The following is a 27,070-nucleotide window of genomic DNA, read 5'->3' on the forward strand; positions in this document are numbered from 1 at the left end:
CAGCCGCCCGGGCTGCGGGTGCCCGAGGGCAGCGGGAGGGGCACGGGGCGCCGGCCCAGCTGCCTCCGGGGGCCGCTCAGGGCGGGCTCCGCGCCTCCGCTGAGGGGCTACGCGCTGCAGCCTCGGGCATCTGACAGCAAACGGCTGCTGCGCGGGCGGGGACGGCTCCTGTCCCCGCTCGGCCGGTCCGCCCCGGCCTCCCCGCTGAGGGCAGGACCAGGAGCCCCGCACGGGCGATTGAGCGCGGGCCTGCCCTGGGCCACTGCGAGGCCGGGCAGCCGCGCTATCCTCGGGCCTGGGCTCTGCCCCCACGCCCGCCGGGTGTTCCCTGGGGACTCGGAGGCGGGATGTGGGCGGGACACGGGTGGGCCCGCTGGCCGCGACTGCCGCGGGGGCCCCGGCACGGCCCGATCCGGTCCGGCCTTCCGGGCGCCTCGAGCAGGCCTGGCCTCCCTAGCAACCGCCCCCTAGCGACAGCTGCCGGCCCTCGGCCCGTCCGCCTAGCAACCGTCCCGCTCCCGGCTTCCTGATTCGCTGGCCCGCCCCGGCAGGCCGTCGAATTCCTATTGGCTGTGAAGAGGGAGAGGGCAACGATTGGCTGCGGCGGCGGAGGCGAGGCGGGCGGTGGAGGGGAAGGGGGCGGGCCGGGGCGGCAGGGCGGGGCTCGGGCGGTGGGGAACGGCCGCGGTGGCGTCGGTGGCCTGCCGGACTCATTGGGCGCGTGGTGCGGAGGGATACAGCGGCCGGGCGTTGAAGCGGGGGGAGGGCGGAGGCGGCGAAGAAGAGGGACGCGCTGCTGACGTGAGCACGCCGGGCGGGGACTCGGACCCCTCCGTCGGAACGGTGTCGCCTCGGCCGGGGAAGGGGGGCGGGGGGAGGGGCGTGAATCGGTGGCGTTCTCCACCGTGAGGAGGAAAAGACAGTCGTCGTCCTGACGGGCAGACGCCCTCGGCCAATGAGGAGGCAGGGCTGGTGCGGACCCCGCAGAGATTGGCCGGCGGGCAGGAGAGGGCGGGGCGTGCGCGCGCGACGGGGCCCGTCCGGAGCGGCGTGGGGGAGGGGTGCGCGAGGTGACCCGCCCCCCGGGCCCCCCCTAAACCCGCCCCCCCGTCCGTGCAGGGCCGGCCCGGCAACATGGCCTCGGAGCTGGAGAGCCTCAACCCCAGCGCGCGGATCATGACCTTCCGCCCCAGCATGGAGCAGTTCCGGGACTTTAGCCGGTACATCGCCTACGTGGAGGCGCAGGGCGCCCACCGCGCCGGGCTGGCCAAGGTGCGACCCCACCCCCGCTCCCGGGCGGAGGCCGCACACCGGGCTGGGCCCGGGGCCGCCTCCGCCCTTTGTTTACCCCACTGCGGCGCGGGATGGGGCGGGCGAGCCGCGGCCGGGGCCGTTCGGCTCCACTTGCCCAAGTTGGGCGCTCCCCCGGCGGCGGCCGGGCCGGGGTCCGCGGCGGCTAACGGCGGCGTTTTGCTCCGTGCAGATAATTCCCCCGAAGGAGTGGAAGCCCCGGCGGTGCTACGATGACATCGACGATCTCGTCATCCCAGCGCCCATCCAGCAGGTGGTGACGGGGCAGTCGGGGCTCTTCACGCAGTACAACATCCAGAAGAAGGCCATGACGGTCCGCGAGTTCCGCAGGATCGCCAACAGCGACAAGTACGAACGTGTCTCCGTGCGGGGGTCCCTGCGGGGCTTCCCCGGGTCGGGTCCTCCCCAGGGGCTGGTGCTGGTTGGGGTGTGAACGGGGTGCCCTGGGTAGACCAGGTGTGCGTGGGAAACTGGCAGGGTGGATGGGGACCTTCGTCGCTTATGTCGCTTGGCAAGAAGATGTCTAGTGGCAGCAGAACTCTTTATTTGTGCTGCGCACTCCTCTCTGTCCCGAGCAGTTAGACCAGCGAAATATTTGCTGAGTAGATTAGTAGAGAAAGGAATACTCTTTATATGAAAAAGGACACAGGGAAAAGCTCGCTTTTAAATGACTTTAAGCCAAACAACCTTAGAAATCACCGTTCAGAAGTGGCATTGGAATCGCCAGCTGCACTCTGCCCACTAAAGCTTGAGTTTTCTTGCGAGAGCAGAATGCATCAGATATTGTAGGGTCTTGTTTCTCAACTAGAATAATTTACTGAAAATTATCCTTTAATGCTATATGTGTAATTGTGTGGAATATATATATACACACATACTAAATAGGTCTTAGAGTGTAAATTTGACCCCTCAGTGCTGCACGAAGAGGCTAGTGTGTAGTTAGCAGGGAATGGACATCAAAAGCGGATGTTTTGTTGGTAAACTGAGTGTGTTTGACCAGTTTACAAGCAGGTGAGTCTGGAAATGTTGGTCAATTTTACCGCGGCAGAAAACTTTAGTTTGGTTTTGGCTTTTTTCAAGTTGTTTTCTTTGGTATTGCTTCTGGTTTTGACTGCATCCTTCCTTGCTAAGAAGCAACAACTAGAAAGTGAAGTTGTTCTGATCAAAGAACTGTGCACAAAGCAAAAATGAAAGTAAACTGAGAAATGAGGAAAGTCATTTATTTCCTTATCCTTTGTTCCTAAGTCCCACAGGAACAGAGCTGTGGCTGCTCTCGTTGCTGTTCTTGGAGTCGGGTCTGGCTAATAACACGCATTAGGTATTTTTATCATAGCTTTTGATTCTTTCCGTGGTAAAAAAACATGAGTTTAGACTCATCAAGTATCAAACTGCAAAGTCTTCAGTATCCTTGTTGTTTTTTCAGGTACTGCACACCACGCTACACGGACTTTGAAGACCTTGAACGAAAATACTGGAAGAACCTTACGTTCAATGCCCCTATCTATGGTGCTGATGTTAATGGCACGCTTTATGACAAGGTTAGAAAACCGTCTTCGTTTTCAAGTAACAGTTATCTCTGTATATCGCATTCCATAAACGCTAATGTGGCATTTGACTCTGAGCTTGCAGAAAGAGTTAATGATAGTCTTAGCAGTCTTCCAGCTTCTGGAGTAGGCGGGAACATGATAAACTATATGTTTACAGTATATTCGCCATTTAACCCAGATAGCTGAAGAAGGCTAATAGAGGTAATGTTCTAAGGGACCTGTGCTAGCCCTTCAGCCTAATACAGTTTAGTGCAAGAAAGCAAAAACTGCTGTTGCGTAAGTGTTGCTTTTATGATGTTCTGTCCTGAAAGGCTTATAAGAGCTCAAACGTTGATCGGCAAACACTGCTTTGGTGTCCACTAGTGCATGTATTTTTGTGGGACAGCTCTGTAGCCACTGTATGTTAGGATGTGGTTTGATTCTTCATAATGCTTGTTTGACATGAGGCTTCTGTTTTGCAGCATGTAGATGCGTGGAATATTGGCAGATTGAATACGATCCTGGATATTGTGGAGAATGAAAGCGGCATAACCATTGAAGGAGTGAATACTCCTTACTTATATTTTGGCATGTGGAAAACTTCCTTTGCTTGGCATACTGAGGACATGGATCTCTACAGTATTAATTACTTGCATTTTGGGGAACCCAAGTCATGGTAAGATTTTTTTAGGAAAGCTTCTAGATGTAGAACAATACCATTAAATACTGGAGTCAAAGTTGTGAAGTTACAAGACTTGACTAAAACAATTCCCATCCCTCTGATCTTGCGCTGCAGTCGTATCTGATGACAAGAACACTAGAAACTTGTGAAGAACTGCAAAGCAGCACGTGTCCTCAGTAGCATTTGTTTAGTTACCTTCTAGAAAGTCCATTTGATGTTCTCATATAGAGAGTTCTCCAGAATTACAATTTAGGGTGGACGCTCTCTACTACAATAGGGCCAGAACTTGGAAAAGTTGCATACGGTTTCCTGTGAGTGTCAAATGGACCATACAGAGGTAACGTGCCTGTTGTCATGCAGGTTCTAGAGGAACAGGTGATTTAACAGATTTTGAAATGCGAGTGTTCATTACAGATCTAAAAGCAGGCTAGTGGATCTTGCCGAACAGTTTGTCCACTGTCTGAGCTTTCCTGATTGTTTTTAGGGGAGACTCCCAAATTTTTCTGTAGCATGGGTTGCATTTTAAGAGTGAATCATTCCCTTCTGTTCACAAATAAATTTCTTAAGCAACTTCAACAATTGTTTCCATGGCAGTTTTGTTGGAAACTAGTCTTTTTGGCTGCCTTTTAGTATAACTTTGCAGTAAAAAATAATAGCTAGCACCATGTGACCAGTGAACAACCCTATGCAGTGACAATAGCATGGGAACAGAAAACAGATTAGTTCAGTCAGATAAACCTTTTGCCCATTGTTTCTTTTACAGTAGTATATGGAAGAAGTTAAGTTTGGTGATACCTTAGTCTAATTTATTTAACAATATCCATTAACAATATAGCACTCCATCAACAATATAGCACTCTGTTCCAGAGCGAAAGCAAGCTAAGTAGGTGGGTTTATTTACTGTAGTCAAACCAACTTGGAGTTTTGTGATGCTCGTGAAAAGGTGTCTCTGGAGGGATATGTAGCCCTGAGGAGTGCACCGCAAGCTGTGTATGTGTGTGTTAAGGATGTGGCTTAGTCCCCTCTTGGTCTGAGCAGCTGGAAGAGATGATTCCATTTTCTCTCTTGCTCTATGTTCCTCCTTGCACCGAGCATACTGGCGATTGCACAGCTGTGAACTGAGACAGGATGGGAAGTGCTCTTCCCTTTCTTCTCGCAATACATGTTTTGCTGCGCAGGTCTGCTAATTAAATACATCAGATCTTTTAGTTTCTTGACTGCTTATGCAAAAGTCAGTGGAGGAGATACACAGCTTTTGGCTCTTGATTTTTCTTGGGATAGAGCGGCAACAGTCCTTGATAAAGATTTTTAGCTTTATATCATTGTACTTTGAAAGAGACAATGGAGAATGGAGGATTTATATTTTTTTGAGTAATTCGTGCCTGTTCTTGATTTCTAGTCAATCTTTGAGATTTTTGTCGTGTCACTTCACCTTAACAGATTTGTTCTTGTCACTGCAGGTACTCTATCCCTCCAGAGCATGGGAAGCGTCTGGAGAGACTCGCAAAAGGTAATTGGGCAATTCTTTCATGTCCTGCCCCTGCAGAAGGTGGGATGGACAGCTGCACAGCTGCAGCGGGTTTCAGGTCTTTCAGAGTACAACATGCTTGTAACATTTATGAGAGCATAGGCTGGCACAACTGAACTGATAATTAGCCTTTTAGAATATAGATTATATTACTTCTGAGTGTTTGTTTATAGTATACACACAAGAGAAATGTCACATTACAATTAATGTAGTTGTGGTCTGTCTAACCTTTAACGAGAAAATCTTTAACTATTGATTATTACAACTGGAAGGGTATAGCCGAGGCAAGATCTCTCTATGTGCAGTCTTTCTAATGTTCTTTCAGATTTCCGATAAGATTGTCCACACTCTTAGGCCCAGGAAAAAATACTGTTTAGACAGTAACTTCTCATAAAAATTACTGAAAAATTAGTTTAATTCACACCAGAACAGTAACATCTCTCCTTAACTTTATTTTAAACAGGTTTCTTTCCAGGAAGTGCCCAAAGCTGTGAAGCGTTTCTCCGTCACAAGATGACCCTCATCTCTCCATCAATTTTGAAGAAATATGGCATCCCATTTGATAAGGTTTGGAAAAGTAATCACAGCTGTACCAGCTCAGTCAGGACGTTCATGCAGCCCTGTCTCGTCTTTAACAGCAGCCAATAGCCGATGCTTGGAGAGGAAAACAGGACCAGGGAGGGTATAAGGCAATCCTTTCCCTCTGTACCTCCGTTTATCTGGTCGTTGAGGTCTGAAAGAATTTGAGACAGAAAAATCTGTCAAGGACTACGTAAAAAAAAGACTGTGTCTTCTGTGATTTATTTTTTTTAACAATACACAACATTCTGTGTTTAACTTCACTGCTTAGTTCTGTATTCAGTAAAGAGAGATTGTTCTTTTTTGTTTGTTTCGGACTTATCCCCTGCTAATTTTGGTTTTGTGGTCTGCTTCCTCAATAGAAAATATGGCTGGTTCCCTTTTGTTTTTTTTCATTACATTAATAACTTTATAGACTTTTTTGCTTTCTCATGTGGTTACCTGCCACCTGCCCTCCCCACACACACATTGAAGTCTTTGAGTCCTTATACAGAAGTAGAGTCACATCTGCATGGGCATCTGAAGGGTTTTGTTGTCATGAACCTTTGTTAGACAGTGAGGAAAATGTTGAAGAGCAGCAGTTGGAAGGCTGTTTGAGAGCTGTACTTGAATATGAACAGCAAAAGGAAAGAGTAGTAAATTTCCAAGTTGTGTCTGGATAGAAGTTTCACTTGGCCTTAGATAACTCTTCAGCCAAATCTTTAGCTGATACAGGTAATTATCTTTTACTTTCAGATAGCCTCTCACAGAGTAATAACCACTTCTGTGCTCTTCTGGCCACTTCTGTTTTAGTAAAAACCGTTGGGTGTTACTTTCCATTAAACAAATACTTAAGTAGGAGAGTAGTGAAGATAAGTACCAAGTCTATGTGCTACAGTGAGTAATTTCAGATATGTTGCGTGAGGAGTACGGGAGCTCCTTTTATTCAGACCTACCAAGCTGTGAATAATATGTGGTGTCTTGATTGTCTTCTAGGTGACACAGGAGGCTGGAGAGTTCATGATAACCTTTCCTTATAGCTATCATGCTGGCTTTAATCATGGTTTTAACTGTGCTGAATCTACCAACTTCGCTACGCTTCGGTGGATCGAGTATGGGAAGCAGTCTGTACTGGTAAGGGATCTGTACTGGTAAGGGATCTGTACTGGTAAGGGTTCTGTTGCCATCCTGTTGCGTACAAATAACCTGAATGCAGTGCCAAATGCTCTGCTGCTCATTAAGCCCCCAATGTTTGTTCTAAGGGAGTGAACTCTGCTTTTTCCATTTAAGATGCGATGTTTGCTTTCTCATAGAGTAACAACATCCAGTCAGGCTTCTGTTTCATGTCCTTGTTTCAACTATGGATAGCACGTAATATGTTTTTTAGCTTTCTGTAGATCAGGTGAGACTTCAAAGAAAAGCAAGGAACTGCTTCTCTTTCCAGAGATGAAAGGGTGTGCTTGGTAGCCAGGACTTGTCAGTATATTGTCTGATATTTTAATAATTATTTATTGACCATTTAGCTTGGAAGTATGACTTGGGTAACTTAAGTCAATTATCAAAATAAGTATCTTGGCTGAACCTCTAAGCTACATAGTTTTCTATCGCTGTAGAGGTGCCTTACAAAGGTGGGTTATGTTTTCAGAAGTTACACAGAAGTGAATACTTTGAAGCACTAGTTGTAACCATCCGCAGACAAGAGGAACCTCTGCTGCTCTGGGTCGGCCCAGAGTTTGTGTGGCTCCAACTTCTTATTGTAGTCTCTGGTTTTGCTGGCTGTTTGTGTATGAGCTCATTTTAAAACTGTCAGCTTCTACCAGCAACTCTCTAAATAGGCTGCTGAGCTTGCTTTTAGTTATTTTGATAACATCTGTTTTTCTGTTTTGTCATTTTTGCTGGCTTTTCTGATGAGTTTTTAGTAACTTAATATATGCCCTTTTGATTTCCTGGGAAAGAGTCTTGAGAGTTCTGAAGCTCAATTATGTGTAGCTGTGGGAATTTTTTCATCAGTTAAGGGCCTGAAAGCAAAGTGATGTAGGAATGCAGGGTAGAACTGTTGAACGCGTGCCCTTACTTGGATATTTTTTGTGACTTCAGTGCTCATGTCGGAAGGACATGGTGAAGATCTCCATGGATGTGTTTGTGAGGAAGTACCAGCCAGATCGGTACAAGCTTTGGAAAGCTGGGAAGGATGTGACTGTCATTGACCACGCTCTTCCAACCCCAGAGGCGGCAGAGTTCCTGAAAGGGGATCTCATGCAGAAAGTAAAGAACGGGAAACAGTGTGCTGAGGAAATGGAAACGGGAGAGACGTGTAAAGAGGAGACGAGCGAGGATGAAACAAAAAGGTAGCACTTTTTATAGTCCTCTGCTTTTCCGTTGGATTATTAGAAATTGGACCCAGCTGCAACTGAATGTTTGCCATTCTGATAGAACAACAGCAGTCAGAGTTAGCAGCGGTCTGTTTTCTTGGGAATTGGGTTTACTCTTGTTTTTACTGTTTGAGGTGACACTGATGATGCTCTGTGATAGGCAGGAAAGGCACCAGCTTGAAAGGCAGTTCTTCATCTTTGGGCAGTTGTCCAAAGCCTGGATTGGAAGTGTGCGCTGTACACTGGGAGGCCAGAAGAACAAGGGGGTGTATTGGTGTTATGGGACAATGCTTGCTAGCGAATTCTGGTACTATCAATGCTGCAAGCTGCAACATCAGTTTGCAGTTCCTGGTTGATGAAGGTGGACATTTTTCAGTGAAATCTCTTTCAGCCAGTGTCACCTACTATTCCTAAAGCTGTCTTTTGTGGTGGTTTTTTTGTTGTTGGTTTGATTTCTGTTTGGTTTTATTTTTGTTTAATGCAAAGAATGTGCAGCTAGAACATAGCTGCCTAATACATGATAACAGATGCTGAGGAGTCAGCTGTAAGGATTTCTGACTCTACTTCTGTACAGGCAAAGAAAACACTTCAGAATGATTTGGAAACTATTTGGCTTGCTAGATGCTGTCTCATAAAACATTTATCCAAACCAGGCCGTATTTTGTGCACCTGGGCACAAATTCAACAAGCTTATGTGTTTGGTAACCTGACATATGGATTTGTCTTCTGCAGCATCCCCAAGCATCGCATAGGAACAAAAAGGCACAGGGTGTGCCTGGAGGTGCCTCAGGAGGTGAGTGAGAGCGAGGCCTTCCCCAAAGAGGAGCTGAGCTCTGCGCAGCATGAAGCAGATATGGCAGAGCCTCGTGAGAGACCTACAAGTGAAGTTGTGCAGCAAAGCGAACAAGGACTCAAGCTTCCAGGTAGCTGTGTGTCAAGCTTTATTCTGGTACAGGGAGCCAGGATATTGTTCTTCAGAGAGAGAAGCTGCTAGAGCTGAATCTGGAGCACTGTCTCATATGATGCTAGTCACTAAGACATTGTCATGTCCAAAAAAACAGACCTTAGTTTGTCAGAGCCATGGCAAACACTTTAGAAATTTACTGTCATGCGTCTTGAGATACTGCCATTTGAATTTTTTTCCAGAGCAGAATGTGCATCTAGCACAATTTTTTTGTTGTGCCATTTCGTTAATTTTTTCTGATGCTTCTGCCACTGGCTTCAGTAAATAACTACAGCTTGAATTGTTAGCTTTTGTTGCCGTGTCTGTGAATAACTCCTCAGTGAGAATTACATAAAAACTGTTGAGGGAGAGCAAAGGTGTAGGCAGCCATCCTGCATAATAGCTGCTTCAGTGACTGACCAGGTGGGTCACAGGGATGTTGCCTTTCAGCTGAATTAAAAGGAACAGGAAGTATTGCATGAGTCTTGCTTAAGAAATTGGTGTTTCTGCCTTTGATTTTTGCTCTCTTTGTTTGCCTGCATACAGAAATGTGTTGAGACGCCTCAGTAGTCTCAGGTCCTGTGTATCCCTGTTGTGTAATGTGACCTGTTTATAGAAATGGCGTTGTAAAACATATGCACACTTACTGGTTGTGTGGATGATGTGTGGATGTTTTGTTTGTAATTTTGTAATCCGTAGGCTGGAGGAAAATTAATGTGACTTATAATGGGTCAGTTATCCTTGCTCTTAAGGGAGGAGCAGGAGGCCTATGGAACAATATAAGAACAAGGCAACTATCTGTAATGTCTCCCTCTAGTATTCTGGTTTTCAGCCTTTTGCAGCTGGTGTTTAATAATCTTCCATTGGTTTGTGGGTTTTTATTTTTCTTCTATGAAGTCTCCCATGAACCCTTGTAACCTCTTGCCGACAGCACCATGTGGTCAGGAGTTGGGCAGTTTAGCTAGGCTGTATAAAGGATAATCTTCATGTGTTTTGTTTTTAACTCACTCACTGCTAGTTTGGTTTGATATTCCCTAATTCATGTACTGGAAGAAGAAATGAGCGGGGCCTTTATTCTGTCTAAGCAAAGTATGATTTTATAGGTATTTGAAATAATTATCTACTCAGTGTCACTTTTTTTGTGTGTATAGTACTTTGCTTTCGTGTTTAGATTTGTGCAGATGGTTGCACAAATGTTTTCTCTGCTGCCCAGATTTTAGAAGAAGTCAGTATACCTTTTCTTCTAGATCGTGTGGACTCCAACAAATTTGAAGAACTGAAAACGGTGAAGCTTGAGGAGGAAGAAGAGCAAGAAGCAGCTGCATTGGATCTCTCCATTTCACATGCTTCAAATTCCACTTCAGTTTCAACGACTTCAAAGCAGAGCACAACTTCCAGCATCCAGCCCAGCTCACCTGCATATTCTGGTTCTTCTGACTCTGAATCACCTGATCCATTGGCAAAACGAACTCCTCCCGGGCCGGTGAGGGTGCTCACGGTCCATAGCTATGCTAAAGGGGATGCCAGCGGATCTGACAACGAACAGACGTCAGGAAAGAAAGCCAGTGCCACCGCCAGCGTGAATGAGCAAGAGCTGGCAGAGGTATGAATGGCAGGAGCGCTGAAAGCCTAAGGGCTATATTATGCACTCACAGATTGACTGTGACAAAACCTCCTGTCGGTGCAGATTACGTTGCCATTCCACTGGTGTTTGCATAGCAGGTTGCTTAGTTGTTGATGTGTTTTTTAATACATATGGGTTTTGCTAAAGAAACAAGAATTAAGATGAAAGTTATATGCTTTTACCTCTTCTAGAAAACTAGGAGATCCCTTGTTCTGAAAACTTCTCTAAATTATTTAAGGGCTTTAAGGGAAAGAGTAGCTCGGTGGTTTTGACATGGCAGCGTTACAGACTGGTTCAGATCCTTTAATGGTAATAGGCACCTGTTTGTACCTGAAATTAGTCTGGTTCAATCCAGCCTTTATTACAAGCACGTTAATATGTTTGAGGGGTTTTTTTTAAATAGAAAATTACATACATGTGTACATCTGTGTGTCCTATTTGAAAAAAGAAACGATGGAAGGAAAATTATTGGTTGGGACAATGTAAATCTGAGTGCTTAAGAACTGCCAACGAATGTTTTACTAGACAACCCAAGAGAAGGATGTAATAGTTTCAATCTTACCTAGTGGTTTCTTTTCAAAGTATTTTGTTTCCCTTTTTAATCTGCGTTATAGAGAGTGGGAGGCCGATAATGATTATGTCCTCAAAATTCAGGAATTGCAGAAACGGAACTGCAGATGAGTGAATCTGTTGATAATTAAGCTGAAACTGGGAAAGAGTTCTCATGGCTATTTTAAACTAAAGAAATTCTGTAGCTGGTACTGATGTCTCCATTGTATACTCCACACAGGGAAAAGGTGAAATTTTGAATGGGTATAGATAGTTTTCCCCAGTATGGTGTATTTCAAAACAAATTTTCCATCAGATAGCAACTGTTAGTTCAAGATGCCAATGACCTCTGCATTAGTTTTTATTTTTAAATTTGGAATTTTTAAGTTGACATGCAAACTGAGGATTTCTCCAGAATATGTGAGACTTTTCATTGTGTCTCTTCTAAGCTGAACCATTCAACTTCGTTTCTGTCTTTTACACAATTCTTATACAAGCAGACTTGCGTGGAAAGCTACACTGGAGCCTGTGAAACATCTCTATTCTAATGGCTCAACAGACCTAGTATCTGGTTTTCCCTAACAAAAGTGCTCAAAGCAGTTCTCTCAATAACTTAGTTTAGAGCTGAAGCTAGTTTGTTAGAAATAAAATCATGGAAGCACATGCGCATTTTGCGGAGGTTTCTTTAAGCTCAAAATAAATTCGTTTAAAAATAATGTTGGAAGGACACGTGCTGATTGACTGCTGAATTGCTTCTCCTTGTCCAGGCAGCAAAGGAGTACCTAAGATCAATGAAGGAGAGCAAGAAGTCCAAGGGCCGTCGCCAGCCGCTGAGCAAGCTCCCGCGCCATCACCCACTGTTGGTTAAAGATTGCATCAGCGATGATGGTAAGGGAGCCTCATGCTCTTTGGGAGGCTGTGGAGAGGGTCTCAGCTTCTGTGGACAGTGTAGGGTATTCCATTGTGTAACTGGTGATAAGCAGGAGTCAGCAGGTGCTTATCTCTTTTTTTTGTGTGTGTGTGCATGTGCTTGCATCCTTAAACTCTTCTCTCGGTTGATATTTTCTTTCTTTCCTCTTCCATTCTCTTGAAAGTCACAACTCTGAAAGGAAAATTAAACCAGTACCAGAGACAGTTGCATAATTGTGTCTGCCTTAGAGCATTCAGATAATTGATGTAAATATTCATGACTTGAAAACACTCTTTGGCTGGCATCCTTTGTCTTGATGTTATTTGGAGCTGGTGCTGTTCTCACTCAATGAGCCTATCTTGTGTTTGCATGGTTGGTTGATGAGTAGAAGCGTCTTAACAAAGAGACCAAGTTACTGGCTCCCGTCAGCCTTCTGTCCATTTCTGGAAGTCTTTCTTTCGTGTCCATTCAAAACTTCTTGCCTTATTTAGTTTCATTTGCAAGAAGGGTGTCTATAAAAGGCCATATACTCACTGAGTTAATGATCTCTTATCGCAGAGGCATCAGAGCAGCTAACTCCTGAAGAAGAGGCCGAGGAGACAGAAGCATGGGCCAAGCCACTTAGCCAGCTGTGGCAGAATCGGCCACCGAATTTTGAGGCTGAAAAAGAATACAATCGGACCATGGCTCAGCAGTCCCCTTACTGTGCTGTTTGTATGCTCTTCCAGACGTATCAGGTATGTAGACCAATATAATGTTATTGTAGAGATTACTGAATAGGTTGCTACTGCGATGCATAATTTTAAAGATGGCATTTAGTGTATTGCCAGTATCAGTGTTGGGGTCTTCCCAAGGAGTTGTTCCAGGAGAGCACAAAAACTAAACATCACTACACTTGTGACAGGCTGCCTGGGCGTTCCCCGGGGCTCACTCAGCTGTTCAACAGAAGCTTTTGTATTCTGTGGCTTTTGCTTGAAACACAGAATGGAGCTTGAATGTTGCTGGAGCCAACTGTAAAATCCCATTTCTCTTCTCTAGACTGGCACCTTCTACGCTTCTTTAAAACACTTTCAGTCTACTCGTAGCACATGATCTTTGGGGAGCTGGCAAGGAAGAAAACCTCTTACTTAAAAGGATTTAGAGTGGTGTTTGTGGATGGCATAGAAAGAAACTTGTCTTTTCTTGAAGCGTATCCATATTAACGGTAGCTATGGCTCGTGCAAATGTGCTTTAACAACATGCAGCTATAGCAATGCATAGCTTGGAATGGGTTGCAGAACCCTGTTGCTATATTGACTAAATGCTTAGGCAGGAGTGACACACTGAATTTTTTGCTGTTCCTGAGCTAAGTAATTTTAAAATAGCTTGACTCATCTGATTGCATGTTCCATCTACAACATAGTGTACTGGAAAGGACAAACTCTAAGTGTATTTGATTCATTTGAGAACACTGTATTATTATGGTGGCACCAGAAACATGTTCAGCACAGTTTTGGAAATAAAGACCTTACATTTTTTTTGAGGGTTTATAGTGCATGTAGTTCCTAATTTCCATGCAAACCATAGACTGTAGTTTCTGTTTGATCTCTCTGTTTCTGAGAGTGGGTTCTTGTTAGGACTGGAAATTCTACATAGAAGCTGCATAGTACACGGGTTTCACTGATGCTGACAGTGTCTAAAGTGAAACATTTCAGGACAGTTTAAGTTCTGTTAGCTTCTTTCTTGAGTTCAAAATGTTATTAAGCAGAAAGCTCTAGCTTCAGGTTTTCAAATGTCTGTCTACACCAGGCAATGAAGGAGAAAGTGTTCCAGTATTTAAGCTGTGGTTAGGGTCTTTGTTCCAACTTCAGAAAATCTATAGCAAGTCTGGGAACTCACTTCAGCTACTCATTCAAATAAAAAATTGGCACAAAATGCCAGACAAATATTCACTTTGTGAAGAAGGAAAGGATCTAACTGCTTAGAAAAAATACATTTTCTTCACCTTCATTTTAAGTCTCCCTCAGTCATTTAGTCTTTTGCTTGATGTGCAATATTCCGTGAAAAACAGTAAGTTTTAAAGAATCTGAATAAACAAGACTTGCTGAAAACATATCAGTTCCCTTCCAACTGTGTTTTTTACCTGGACTTCTTTTTCCCCTACCTTTTGATGCACTACAGGAGGGACAGTGCAGCTTCATTCTGCTACTGCAGGTTCTGCTAATAGTATTTTAAAATGATAGGGAAGCTACTTTTGTGGTGGCCTGTGAGGTACAAAACACGGTTTGAAACATTTTTTTCTAGAGAAAGATTAATTTATGTTTATCACTTAAGAAGGTAGCTTGGATGGAAGCATTATCTCTGTAAACTTTACATGTAATTGCTGTTTGATTTTTACATTGGTTTAGATGAATAAATTATAAAAGATTAGCCTGAAAGTCTTGTGAGCTTTAACTGGGAAACTGTGTTTTTAGTCTGCTTATTTTCCAGGAACAGATTAGTTTCAAAGCCCATTAGACTTGTTCAGAGCTACACTAGGAAAAATAAAGGGGATTGCAGTAGGTATCTGTTTGTGTGATCGTAATCCTCCCATATGGAGGTAAGATAAATATACAGTGTTGGATAGCAGTGTTATGATCCTCTGTATGAGGGGGTACGGGGATGCAGCTGAGGTGTTGCCCGTGGAGCCTGAGATGGGCTTGGTGATTCCATCTCTTCTGTCAGAAGAGACGCAGTTTGATGTGTATCTTGTTGCTCATTAGATGCAGTTCAGACCTTGGGTTTAGCTGTTTGAGTAGAAAATAAATCTCATTTTGAAACTGCAGTAGCTGAGGATTGTATAAACTAAATTTTCACCTAACCTACTCACTCTAGTCTTTCAGCAGCTTCATTCTTTAAACTGGATTTATGTATGGCGTGATGGGTGAGTAAAGATGACGTGAGACAGTTTTACTTGTAAAATATAAATTTCCTGTGCATGCCTTACAGGCAGAGTGTGGAGGCAACAGTCAGAACTCTGGAGGAGCTCCAGCTGCTGTGGATGGGAAGATCCGAACCAAACCCCTGATTCCTGAAATGTGCTTTACTGCGACGGGCTGCAGCACTGACCTCAATCTTTCAACCCCTTACTTAGAGGAAGATGGAACCAGCGTACTCATCACCTGCAAGAACTGCCATGTCTGCGTTCATGCAAGTGAGTGCATCTGGATTTAACCCCAAACTTTAGTGTTCTCTCCACTAAATCTGTACATCAGAACAAGCCTTTGCCAATCTGTTTAGTGTACAAGTAGACCAAGTTCAGCCCTTATCTGAATGGCATGTACTTGAGTGCCAGCCTTTGAAATATGGAGGTGGCTGTATGGATAACTTGAAATCATTCTTAAGCTCATTGATTTTAATCCCGCTTTACTTCTGGGCCCTAAGGGAGTGGGTCTGGGTTTAGGTAAGCTTTTAAGTGAGCTATGTCTCTTGTAGGTTGTTACGGTGTATCCCCTGACAAGGCTACTGAAGACTGGATGTGCTCCAGGTGTACTGAAAATGCCTTGGAGGAGGTAAAGTTTCTCATAAGATTCTCACAGATGGAGTCTGCTACATCTGGGAACTTGCTACAAAGTTAATTTCTGCAATGTTGTATTTTTGCTTTATTCCCTCCTGTGAAAAGAAGGCAATTTAGAGAAAGTTTAGGAGCCAGCCTGTTGTATTTTGGTGATTTTTAAGCCATAGTGGTATAACCCTTTTAATTAGCTCAAAGCTGACTCGAGTCATACAGACAATGTTCTGCATAGATGTGGGAATAACTCAATTATCCATCTTAGTTTATGGTAGCTACTATTTCTAAAACAGAAAGTAACTTCTGTTAGTAACTAGGGGGGTGTGCACATGTGAAGAAGGCAAGAAGAATGGCATTCCATTAAAAAGCTGTATAGGCTCTCAATCAGCAGAACGGGTCAGCCTTTTGAATTGTATTTGCTTGTGTGTGTTCTAGATCCTTTTACACATCCTCAAAGGACATAGGGTATTGTGGTTGAAAATGGAACCCATAACAAACAAGTTGAACAAGTGTTCAGTGGTAGATCTACTTGTCTTCAGCAGACTTGGAGCCTCTATTTGCCCTAAGAGCAGCAGCTTTTGAGAGCTAAAGGGCTGATCCATAGAAGATAGTTAGCTATCTTCTGACAGGGGAACTGTTTTCTTCCTCTGGATGTGAATTTTGAGGAAGAAGTTCTGAGGCAACTTTACTGCTTTGGATTTCACTCTTTAGCTAACGCTTTCTTCCTTGTGCCAGGACTGCTGTTTGTGTTCGTTACGAGGAGGAGCACTGCAGAGAGCCAATGATGACAAGTGAGTGTTCCAGCTTTTTTGGTCCTAAGCGAGAAGCTCAATTCCTAAATAGCTGCAGGTAATCCAGTAAAGCCAATGTCTACATTTGGTGTTAACGGAGTGAGCAAAAACACCTTTCACACCTTTGTGTTACTGAGGGAGGGTTATGGTAAAGTGTGTTCATTGTGTTCACATGCAGTGATCATCATATCTTCAGGTGATGCCTCGCTCTCGTTCGGTTGACAGCAGCTGTTAATTGCTTTGCATTTTATAGTGCAGAGGTGTAGTGTGCAGACATATAATGTACCACATAAAAATAAGATTCCTGATGAGATAACATCTCTCAGAACCTCCTCACAGAGGATTTTGATTTCTTCATGTAATATGTGGTGGTGATGGCGACAAAAGACAACCATAGCTTTAGGTAGAACAACATATTGAAATTCAGTGTACCTCTGCAGTGAGTACACTGCATACAGCTGCCTGTCCTCTGTCCTTTGGTGTGGTGTGTCATCTGGAATTATTTGAAGCAAAATAGGAGTGGGACTGAAACTTGGCCTCCAGAAATTCCAGGGATGTCATATGGAGCTTCAGTCTCTTGGTCAAAAGTAATTCAGTAGCAACTGAACTGTTGCTATGGGACAGGTTTGTGAAGGAATAAACCTATCAGGTGGGCTTTTATAATGCAGGTGTGCCACCAGCACAAGCCACACTAAATTACTCTCCTGTTAAACCCCGTAGTAGTAGATTGGAAGTATGAAGAAGTCTTGTTTTTGCCCCACATGTACCCTGTTACTAGCAGTAGGAAAGAAGATTACACTGCTTGTTCTCAGAGGCTATTTATCATGGTTTATATGTCAAACTTCAACAGAACTGTATTAACTTAAACTCCAAAGTGTCCTCTCTCAGCCTAATGCATATTAATGTATTTTTCCCCTCTTCTGTCCTGATAGGTGGGTTCATGTGATGTGTGCTGTAGCTGTACTGGAGGCAAAATTTGTGAACATTGCAGAGCGGAGTCCTGTAGATGTTGGCAAAATCCCCCTGCAACGTTTCAGACTGGTAAGGTGTGCTTCACTGGTGAGGCTTCAAAGTGTCTCTCCAGTCTGTTCAGAATCAGGGAGACTTTGGTTATCCCTACAACCCCAAGTCATCTCCTCTTCAGACTGAAGAATTTAATCTGTTCTGTTGTTTATATGGGAAATGGCAATTGTTCCTTTTGCCATTTTTTGAAATTTTCAGTGTTCTAGTGTATGCTTATTCAGATAAGGAGTGAGCAAAGGGGACACATTTGTCTGTGTGTAGCAAATGACATTTATAGAGTGACGTAATGGTGGTATTTGTTTGTTCTAATCCCTACTATTTTACTTGCTTTATTGACTGCTGTTGAGCACTTCAGGATGTGCAAGGCATTTGTGTAATGAGTGAATGTCTTCAGCAAGAAAGCAACTGTGCTTAACTCTCTCACAGCTCAGTGTTGCTTTACAAATGCTAATGTATTACAGATCACATTCTTTTCCTACAACAGCCCATCAGGCCCGACCTAAGTGCAATTCAGTCAATGGTAGTAGTGGTAGAATTTTAACTGTTACTTCTGTGGTTTTTGACTTAGGAGCCTTGTAGACTGACTTAATCCAAGGTGTCATGTTGGTAGTATCCTCGAGTGGCATGCTTTGTGCATGTTGAGCTGGTAGATACTTAATGTATGTTTTTAAGCTATGGAGTTACTTTAAATTTATTAATAATTGCCTTGTCCTAAACTAGACCTGGCAGTCGTCTGCTTCTTTTTAATCAGAAAGTAGCAGTGCTCTCAGAGAGCAAATGGCATAGATATCAGACACTTAGACCAGATAGCCCTTTGTGTGGAGTAAAAGCTAGTGACAACCAGTAACCTCTGTTTTACTGCTCACAGAAATGCATCTTCTGCAAGAAAAGAAGAAAGAGAATTGCAGGTTGTTGTGTACAGTGCTCACATGGACGGTGTCCCACATCCTTCCATGTCAGCTGTGCCCAGGCAGCAGGAGTCATGATGCAGCCTGACGACTGGCCGTTTGTTGTCTTCATTACCTGCTTCAGGCATAAGACTCCATCTCAGGCAGAGGTGAGTAGGTGTGTGACTCCCAGGATTTGAACCTGCAGTATCTCGGAGGGACTGAAAAGTTGAGCTCTTTCAGAATGTTCGGTATAATCTAATGGTGTTGGTCTCACATTCTGATCTCAGCCTTGCTGCTGCTCTGAATGATCTTAGTCAGGTCCTTTGATTTCCAGCCCAGAAGGACTGAGAGCATGAATCCCTCCTGTGGCTGTTGTAATGAGGAGTAATAGTAGGTTTTATGCTGTGATACTTAATATGTAGGAGTTAGTGCTAGGACTCCAGCAGGCTGTATGAGTGGTGATAGAATTTCATTTTTAAGTGATCTATTAGTTTATAAAGATCCCATGTATCCCTTTTAGCCATCAAAACCACAACAGTCTATTAAACAATATTTACTGTAAAGGCCTTGCATTGCACTGAAGAATGAGTGCTTCATTTACTAAGTAAATTAACAACAGCTGCATCTGACAGATTAGGCTTTAAGCATTTGAAATACCAGAGCCAGAACTTTTCTAAAAATGCTGCTGATGGTGTCTTGAGTATAGTTACCTCATTTTGCTTCCTTGTTTGCCAGCGCTGGAGCTATGGTCCTCAACACATTTTTTGAGTTGTCGTATACAAAGTGATTATTTTTTCTCCCCTCAGCGAGCTAAGGCTGCACTCCAGGATCTGTCACCTGGACAGATAGTCATCAGCAAGCACAAGAATGGTCGCTTCTATCAATGTGAAGTGGTCAGCCTTGCGAAGGAGACTTTCTATGAGGTCAACTTCGATGATGGTTCCTTCAGTGATAACCTGTATCCAGAGGACATTGTGGTAGGTTTTGCAGTAGGAATCTGGTTCCCATAGAGGGCACATGATGTGACTCTATTCTAGCTGCTGCAGAGCAGACACAGCAGGGGATTTAGTAATTGTTCCAACTCATGGTCATGTTGTGGCTGAGGTGTGCTGCAAGATGGCCTGAGGGTGTCACATGAGACTGACTTAGCTGAGGGCACAGAGGAACAGGTGTAACAGAGAGTGCAGCTGGTCTTTGGCCATTTAGCAGTGGTAGGTCTGAAGGGGTACTTGCATACCGTTCCTCCATCAAGTGCTTTGAAGTTGGGCTTACTATTAGGATTTAAATACAGATGACATAGATGGACGTCTCTCAGCCTGGTTCTCTAAAATGGAGTAATTGTTGGGGTGGTGGGCAGTGTGATGGATGAATTCCCCTGTTGTTTGCTGAATCTTCATATAAGGAAGCTGCTTACCTGTCTCCTTGTCTCTCCTACCTTCCTCCTTTATGCTGTAGAGTCGAGACTGTCTTCAGTTAGGTCCCCCAGCTGAAGGGGAAGTTGTGCAGGTGAGATGGACAGATGGACAAGTTTACGGAGCCAAGTTTGTTGCATCACATGCCATCCAAATGTACCAGGTACAGAACTGTTGTCTGAAAATTTGTCATTCATAACAAGCTGATCATGTTAACATTTTCTCAAAGCCAGCAGAGCTGTAGAGGAGTCAAACGCTTCAGGGGAAGCTACTTGGTGGTGTCAGCAGTACCAGGTGCTGCTAACAGTTGCTGGAGTTAGGAGCAAAGTGATTGATTACAGCTCTACTTATATCTGGCTACCTACTTAAAAGTGTCAGCCTCTGAAAAATTGCTGGTCTGCAAATCTTCAGCAGATTCTGTTCCTGTAGTTTAAACTACTTAAAATAAGTGTGGTTTTGCTGCTCTTTATTTAGTGAGAATTCATCATGCCTTGCACACTTCCAAAAGGATGACTGTTCAGGCCATATTAAAGTGACTGGCTGCTGCCTTGTCAAGTGTTACAAGAATAGCCCAAAACTTGCTGGCCTACTTTTACTGTTATGGGATTGGTGAGGTTTTGGTTAAAAGCTCTTGCAGTGTGCACACCTGCATACGTATCTTACGAAATTCAAGTGCTAGATGATTATTTCATGAGAAACCTCTGCAGGGAGGAGAGGGCAGGTTCTGGGTAGCTGTGGGAGGATTCCAACTTCTGAGACTTCTGGCAGAACAACTTACTTGTTTCTTCTAGGTGGAATTTGAAGATGGATCACAGCTGATGGTAAAAAGGGACGATGTGTATACTCTTGATGAGGAGCTTCCTAAGAGAGTGAAGTCAAGGCTGGTAAGTAAATGGGATGTAAACATATACTAGGGAAGCTCATTCTAACCTAATTTGTCCTTGAACAGCAAAAGATTGCAATCTGATGCTCTCCTCAATTGTTGTGAAGTTTGGTAGTTGATCAGGCTACAAGAGCAAAGTTCTGTGTCGCTCTGGAGAGACTTTAACTCTCCTTCTGTAGATATGGGAGTTTATAGCAGTTGCTGTTCGGGACAGCATGTTAATACCCTTTCATGCCTGTATTCTCGGGTTTCATTGTTTATTTCCATGGCAAAGAATGGCCAGGTTTCTTCACTTTTTGTTCTGAAAAGCTCTTAGTAGGCTGGCATCAAAAGAACTGGCCATTTTTTTAGAACTGTAAGATAATTCAGGTGGGAAAGCACCTCTGCAGGTTTCTGATCTGGTCACCTGTTCAAAGCAGGATAACTTCAAAGTCAGGGTTGCTCAGGGCTCTCTCCAGTCAAGTTTTGATTATTTGCGAGAGGATGGAGATCCCACAGCCCCTTTGGGTCTTGGTTCCATTGCTCTGTGCTTCCCGCTATGAAAACCGTGACTATGGACGGCATGCTGGTGTATCTCGCTTTGCAGCACAATCATGCACACCCTAGTGCAGAACCTTTTGGCAGGCACACAGGATGGTTGAGGTTTAAGAAAGAATGTATCATAGCTGAATCCTGTGCCCAGGTGTTTCCGTATGCTGCTCCATAAGGCACAAAGTGTCCTAGGCTGATGGGAAGCTGGAACGGATGAGTGTGTTTATTCCTTTAAGAAAGTGACTGTGAACTTAAATTAGCTACTCAAATTTGAAACCTGTGATTCTTTAGATCTCTGATTACAGTTCACTTAAACTTATCCCGAGCCTTTTAAATCCAGTTTCTTAAATATTTTTCTTCTTGTGTTCGGTCAGTTTTTGAAGAAGGCTGAATGTTCCCAGAGTTCTGACTTGGTTCTTGCTTACATGCAGTAGGCGCATGTGGAGGCAGGGATTCCATCAGCGTCCTGGTGACTAATTCTGCTTTTTCTCTTAGTCCATAGCTTCAGATATGCGCTTCACAGAGATCTTTGCAGAGAAGGAGGTCAGACAAGAGAGGAAGAGACAAAGAGTGATCAATTCACGCTACCGGGAAGATTACATTGAACCTGCGTTGTACAGGGCCATCATGGAGTAAGCGCTGCCTGTGGCAGAGGAAGAAGATGCCCACCACCCCCAAGGATTTAAACGCTCCAGTGCAACAGGCCATATTTGGATGCTTCGAAACCAGGGTTTTTTTGTTTTGTTTTTTTAAAGAAGCTAAAAAGCTGATGCTCTGCAGTAGCTGAAAGGCAGCTGTTGGATAGTGAAACAGATCCCATTTGCTGAAGCTGATGCCTGCAGACTCCTGGTCTGAAGTTGGGTCCTTACTGAATAAGCCAGCTTGGGGGTGTTGCTTTCATCTCATCGAGCAGTCTTGCTTTTTCCTTAGAGACAATTTTGACAGGTGGCAAACTCTTATGGGAGTTGTAGCCAGGAATCTCGGCAGCTGCAGAATAGTACAGTGTATTGTTTTAATTGAACAATGTTTCTGATTTTGAGAGTCTCCCTGGTGACCACACCTGGGCTCGAGCAGGCAGTATTACTGGTGCTTGAAATTGAACCTCTTTTTATATTTATATCCATATTTTTGTTGCAAGCAGCTTCAGTCTCTTGTTTCTCAGCACCTCCTTTCTGAAGGTTGAGCTGTAGGCTGTTCAGATCCAAGCAGACAGGAGGTGCTTATGTGAACAGGTGAAATGTGAAATTGAATGCTATAGGGAAAATTATTTAACCCTCCATTTAATATTTTTGTTCTGATACTTGTTTTGACTTAATCATAAGTTTAATTGTATGTGCCTCAGAATCAATGAAATCTGTCTGGAGCCCTGTGCAGTGCAGCCTTCTAACAAGAATAGGCGTTCAGCTCCCAGTAGTCATTTGGCTCCCAAAGAGCTTCTGTTGAGTTTCTTCCCACTCCCTCCAAGGCAATAATGACCAATGGGACAGTCCTAACTCTCCCTTCTTGAAATCAGCATTACAGTATTGGGGATGACAGGGCAGCAGTATCTGAAGCAGTGCAGTACCTCTTCTGTGCCTGCACTGTCTGTTGTTTGGCTGGAGGCTTTTGCTTGCAACAGCTAAAATTGGGTTTGGGACAGATAAAGCATGCACTGAACTGTATGTATTACTGAAAGGCTGTGCAATGCTCTTCTGAAGCAGGAGCGCTGCTGTGTTGCTGTCTGGCAGAGGTCACCGCAGCATTTTTTAGTAGGGCACATCTCAGTTGTGTTGGAAAGAACTTGCTACCCCAGCAATAGGAAGCTGAGTTAAGCTGGGTAGTGGGTTTACCCGAAAGATGTGCCGACTCGCTCTTAGTAATTTAAGCATTAACACACCACAGTAGGAGCCATGTAAATACATGTTCCTTTCTCATTCTGTAGGAAAGGGAATTTTAGGTTACAGAACAGATTGTCCACCTTCTTTTTGCATGGAATGATGGGGTGACTTTCCTGCTGGAGAAAATTATGGTTACATGTTCTCCAGAAACAGTTCAAGAGGATAATTTTCTAGTGAAACAGACCTAATGCATCCCTGCTTCTATAGGGACTTGGCAATGTGTCTGCAAGTCTGGATTTGTAACTTCTTTCCTTTTGTTACATAGGAACGCTATAAACCAAACTCTTCTGAAACCCCGGTGCATCGATTTGTGATTAGCAATAAAATGTAGTATTGTGTAGTAATACAACTCTTGATCAGAAAAGAAATAAACTACAACTTTTGTAAAGAAAATCTTACCCTACATTTTTATAGGGTCAGGAGGAGGATAAACATAGCAAAGATTTGCACAACCACAGTTTTGCATAAAGGTGTTCTGTCCCAGTTTTGTGGTGGAATACCTCATTCATCAGTATTGGAAGGTTTAAACAGATTCTGAAAGGAGATAGGGGTTTTCCTTGCCATTTGTTTTTTGGGGTTTTTTGTGTTTGGTTGGTTTTTTTTTTGGTTGCTTGGGGTTTTTTCCATATCCAAAACTCCTGGTCTCAGGGTATTAAATCACATTCTGATGAATGGGATAGTTGACTTGATAAAACTAGGATCTCTTAAGACCAGAGTCTAGTAGCTGCAGGTATTCTGGTCTAGGCCATAGGAATGAAATTGCACTTTGTCTTAGCCTGTACGTAAGCCTCTCTGAAGTGATGCGCTGTGAGCAAACACAGAGAAGAGCTGGCAGTGTCTTAACAAACTTGCCTGTGTTCTGTCAGAGTATCTTAAGATTTGGTATTAACTTCTTGTAGGCTGAACAATACCGGGATATTACTGAAAAACATACTCTTCGTACCATCAGCCATTATGCCTCCAGAGAAAAGGTGCCTGTGCTCAGGCTTTCTTCCCAAACTGCCCTATAACTTAAATGCTCCCTGTGCAGCAAACACATGGCTCTAAACAACTACATCCTAAAATGATGACCTATTATGAAACAGCTGGATTTGTTTGGAGTGCTGTTCAACTGCAGCAGGTTTTGCCACCCACCTCTAACAGCATTGAGTGACTTTCAAGAGCTCCTGTGCCTGGTGTTGGTTCTGGAAGAGGAGCTTTGTTCCGCTGCATTTTCTGCCGGCTCCAGGTTTGCTCTTGTCAGTTGGCTGCACTGTGTTGGAAACCGCTGCCATCCTGCACTCCGAGACAAAGGGCCTTCCCAATTTTCCTGCCAGTTCTTGTGCTGCATTGTTCAAATGTGAGCATACTTTCTTCTAGTGCGGTGACTGAACTGCATTTTGGCTTCTCTCTGTGAACTTAAAACTGGTGACCCTGATGTTTGGAGGGTCTGTATTATTTGACTTCGCAGAAGCAATTGGTTTTACGGCTTGAAGTACAACAGGTAGCAATAAAAGCTCTTCACAGAGCAGCTGTCTCAAAGGTACTTATGCTTTCCATTACCTATACTTTGATCTTGACTGATAATAACTTTCTCCAGTGGTTTGTATTTGTGGGTGTGTTTATCTCTGTTACAGCATCATTCCGGTAAGGGCAGGTGCTTCTTGAATGTGCTCGGTAGGAAATCATGCTCGATGTGCCCCACGGGAGCCCTGATGGCCCTTGGTTAGGCCTGTTGCATGTGATGCTACAGGCAGTAGATCTGACTTTTCATGAAGCTTCCATCTGTGACCGGTCCAGGTTGGACCCATAAAAAGCATTTTTAGTATAGACAAACAGCGGCTTGCCCTTAATTCAGGATAAGCTTGGCAAGCCAGTGATTACTTTTTATAAGGTTTAAAAAGGTGACTGTATTTTTTGTAAGGCACCTGATTGCAGTAATGTCTCTGCCTGTGGCTGGACTTCAAAGAGACCTCTTTCTCCATCAGCAGACCCCTCAGGTGACCAGAGACAGTAGTAGGACCCATTCTTGCTCCTTCTCTCTCTTCCCGGTGTTTTGAGCTGGGTTGAATAGATTCTGCACTGTTTGAGGAGCGGAGCCACATAATCCCAAGGCTTCCAATGCATCTCTGTTCTTCCATTCTCTGACTGGGCTCCTGTTGTCTAACATGTCTGCAGTTGTGCTTGTTTTTTTAATGCAAATATGGGATGAAATCAAGACTCTGGTAGCCTGTATGTTGTTTTCAATTTGATCAAGTAATAAATCTAATTTCAAAATGAGCAATCTGTAGACTAATTTAAGAACTAAAGCAGTGTATCTTGGAAATTCTCATCGTGCTTCTAATTTTTCTCTTAGGATTATTCCTTTATAATAACTCACCTCCTTAATGCTTATCCAGTGAGTGTCTCTCAGAGACACTACGTGGAGTTCTGTTAAGGACTCAGTCCAGCATGGCTGTTCAACAAGAACAGGGACAGAGCCACAGATTTATCCCTCCTCATTCAAGTGCAGACCTGAGACACCTGCAATAACAGCTGAGTTGCTTTAGGTTCCCTCTGTAGATCAGAGTGGAAGTGCCAGAAGAGGAGTCATCAGAAAATCTTACCTGGGTGCAGAGTCAGACAGCCCTGTTCTTTACTTTGGTGTTGCCTCTTGAATTTCACAGCACTGGTTAAGACTTGCTGATCTGGCAGCCAGGGAAAGGCGATTCTTCTACCTGATCTCAGGGATTTTTGTTACTGATGCACCAAGTGACCTTGAGCAAATTGCTTATTCACCATAGGATTATTTCAGCCCCTGTCTTTGGAACCTGAAGTGCCAGATATTCCTGGACTCAACTTTTGTAGTTTGGGAAAATGCTGATGTCTCCTTTTCCCCGACAAATTTGTAGAGATTGCACAGAACCTTTATGTGTGCGCACTTAGGTTAGTGCAAAGTGTGCAATATTTTAGATTCAACGTGAACAACATGAGGTACTGCTAAAAGTCAAAATAAGCCTTTTTCCTCAATTCCCGTGGTAATTCTTTATTTCTCTGTGTTGCGGTGAGCACTTCCAGCAGCCTTAAATTTCTCCCTTGGATGAGTGAAGAGTGCAACACTGCAAGTGGGGCAAGTGTGGTGTTGCTTTGTCCCAGTAATGAGCACAGCTGGGGGTGTATAGTAGTTCCTTTAACCTCACCAGAATGGTGTAGAGAGGAATGGGAAACACCTGATTGCTGTCTTTTGAGGAACCTGTGGCAGATCCATGCAGAAACGTTGCCACAACCTCCTTGCTGCAGCATGAGTAATTTGACAACGCTGAAGTCAAAACTGCTCTGACAGCACCTAGCAAACGAGGGGAATGTGTGGGATGGTACTAGAAAAAGATTAAAATGGTATAGTATATTAGTTAATTTCTAGACAAAACCGAGTGAAGGTAGGAGAGCCTGGAAAGAGGTGTCCTTGGCCTGTAATACTGCATTTTAAGAAGAAGTTTTCACTGTGATGAATGGTTCTAGTGAGCTGTGAACACCTGCAGTACACAGTGCAAGAGAGAAGGGAAACAGGCCTGCTGTCTGCACCCTTCCATCTCAGCCGGGGGAGCAAGTCCTGGAGAGTCGCAACATAAGGGACCTACGCTGGGTACGTGAGGCATTTTGAGAGGATCCAACGCCCCAGGAACTGGGATGCTCTCATCTTTAGCCATGCTCCTGGCTCCTCGGGGGCTATAGGCAAGTGGGTGGCTGGTGTGCTGGGATGTTTTCATACCCAGGCTGAAGTCCTCCACATGGAGTTAGGAGAAACCTGTCTTCACAGCTCAAAAGTTTGTAGCAGCCAGCCTCACATCCAGGTGACCTGTGACCACACTGAGATGTTACATACAATCATGGTGTAGACCAAAGCAAGCTACTTCAAGAGGTATAATGAATCAAGTCCACAGTCTTCCTAAATTTAGGGAGACGGGGTGTGTTGTATCCATGGTCCTCCAGAGAAGATGCAGGTGGGGGAATTAGTTGTTTGTGAATGTGAGTTGATGTTAGTTAATATGCTTGGACCCTTTCATTTCCTGAAGTGCTGCTGCTTCTCTTGAATACAGTATCTCTGCACCTTTTGGGTTAATTTTTGTGCCTATCCTCACAACAGGGTTTAAGTCAAACTTCGTTACTGATAGC

At 44.1% G+C, this 27,070-nt stretch overlaps 1 protein-coding gene across 2 annotated transcripts; it reads left to right on the forward strand.

The window, feature by feature from the left end:
• The first annotated feature begins 679 nt into the window (after positions 1-679).
• On the forward strand, positions 680-25,281 carry KDM4A (lysine demethylase 4A). Of its 2 annotated transcripts, none has more exons than XM_080349192.1 (22): positions 680-724; positions 1,120-1,272; positions 1,484-1,659; positions 2,735-2,849; positions 3,320-3,513; positions 4,980-5,029; positions 5,511-5,614; positions 6,602-6,739; positions 7,703-7,953; positions 8,710-8,900; positions 10,168-10,523; positions 11,861-11,981; positions 12,562-12,740; positions 14,971-15,175; positions 15,457-15,533; positions 16,268-16,323; positions 17,256-17,364; positions 18,215-18,403; positions 19,043-19,213; positions 19,692-19,811; positions 20,440-20,532; positions 21,558-25,281. In XM_080349192.1, exons 2-22 carry the CDS (start codon positions 1,135-1,137, stop codon positions 21,696-21,698), a joined length of 3,174 nt encoding a protein of 1,057 aa, XP_080205318.1. In that variant the 5' UTR covers positions 680-724; positions 1,120-1,134; the 3' UTR covers positions 21,699-25,281. The 2 variants fall into 2 exon arrangements, with proteins under 2 accessions (XP_080205318.1, XP_080205317.1); XM_080349191.1 differs by having other exon boundaries at positions 681-801.
• The last annotated feature ends 1,789 nt before the right edge of the window (positions 25,282-27,070 follow it).

Source organism: Nesoenas mayeri (assembly GCF_963082525.1).
Source record: "Nesoenas mayeri genome assembly, chromosome: 8".
Taxonomy (NCBI): Eukaryota; Metazoa; Chordata; class Aves; order Columbiformes; family Columbidae; genus Nesoenas; species Nesoenas mayeri.

Bases quoted from the DNA above. Each gene is read 5' to 3' on its own strand.
- KDM4A (XM_080349192.1), top strand. From the start codon at position 1,135: ATGGCCTCGGAGCTGGAGAGCCTCAACCCCAGCGCGCGGATCATGACC. The intron at 11,982-12,561 runs GTAAGGGAGCCT...CTCTTATCGCAG, and splicing joins AGATTGCATCAGCGATGATG to AGGCATCAGAGCAGCTAACT. The intron at 20,533-21,557 runs GTAAGTAAATGG...TTTTTCTCTTAG, and splicing joins AGAGAGTGAAGTCAAGGCTG to TCCATAGCTTCAGATATGCG.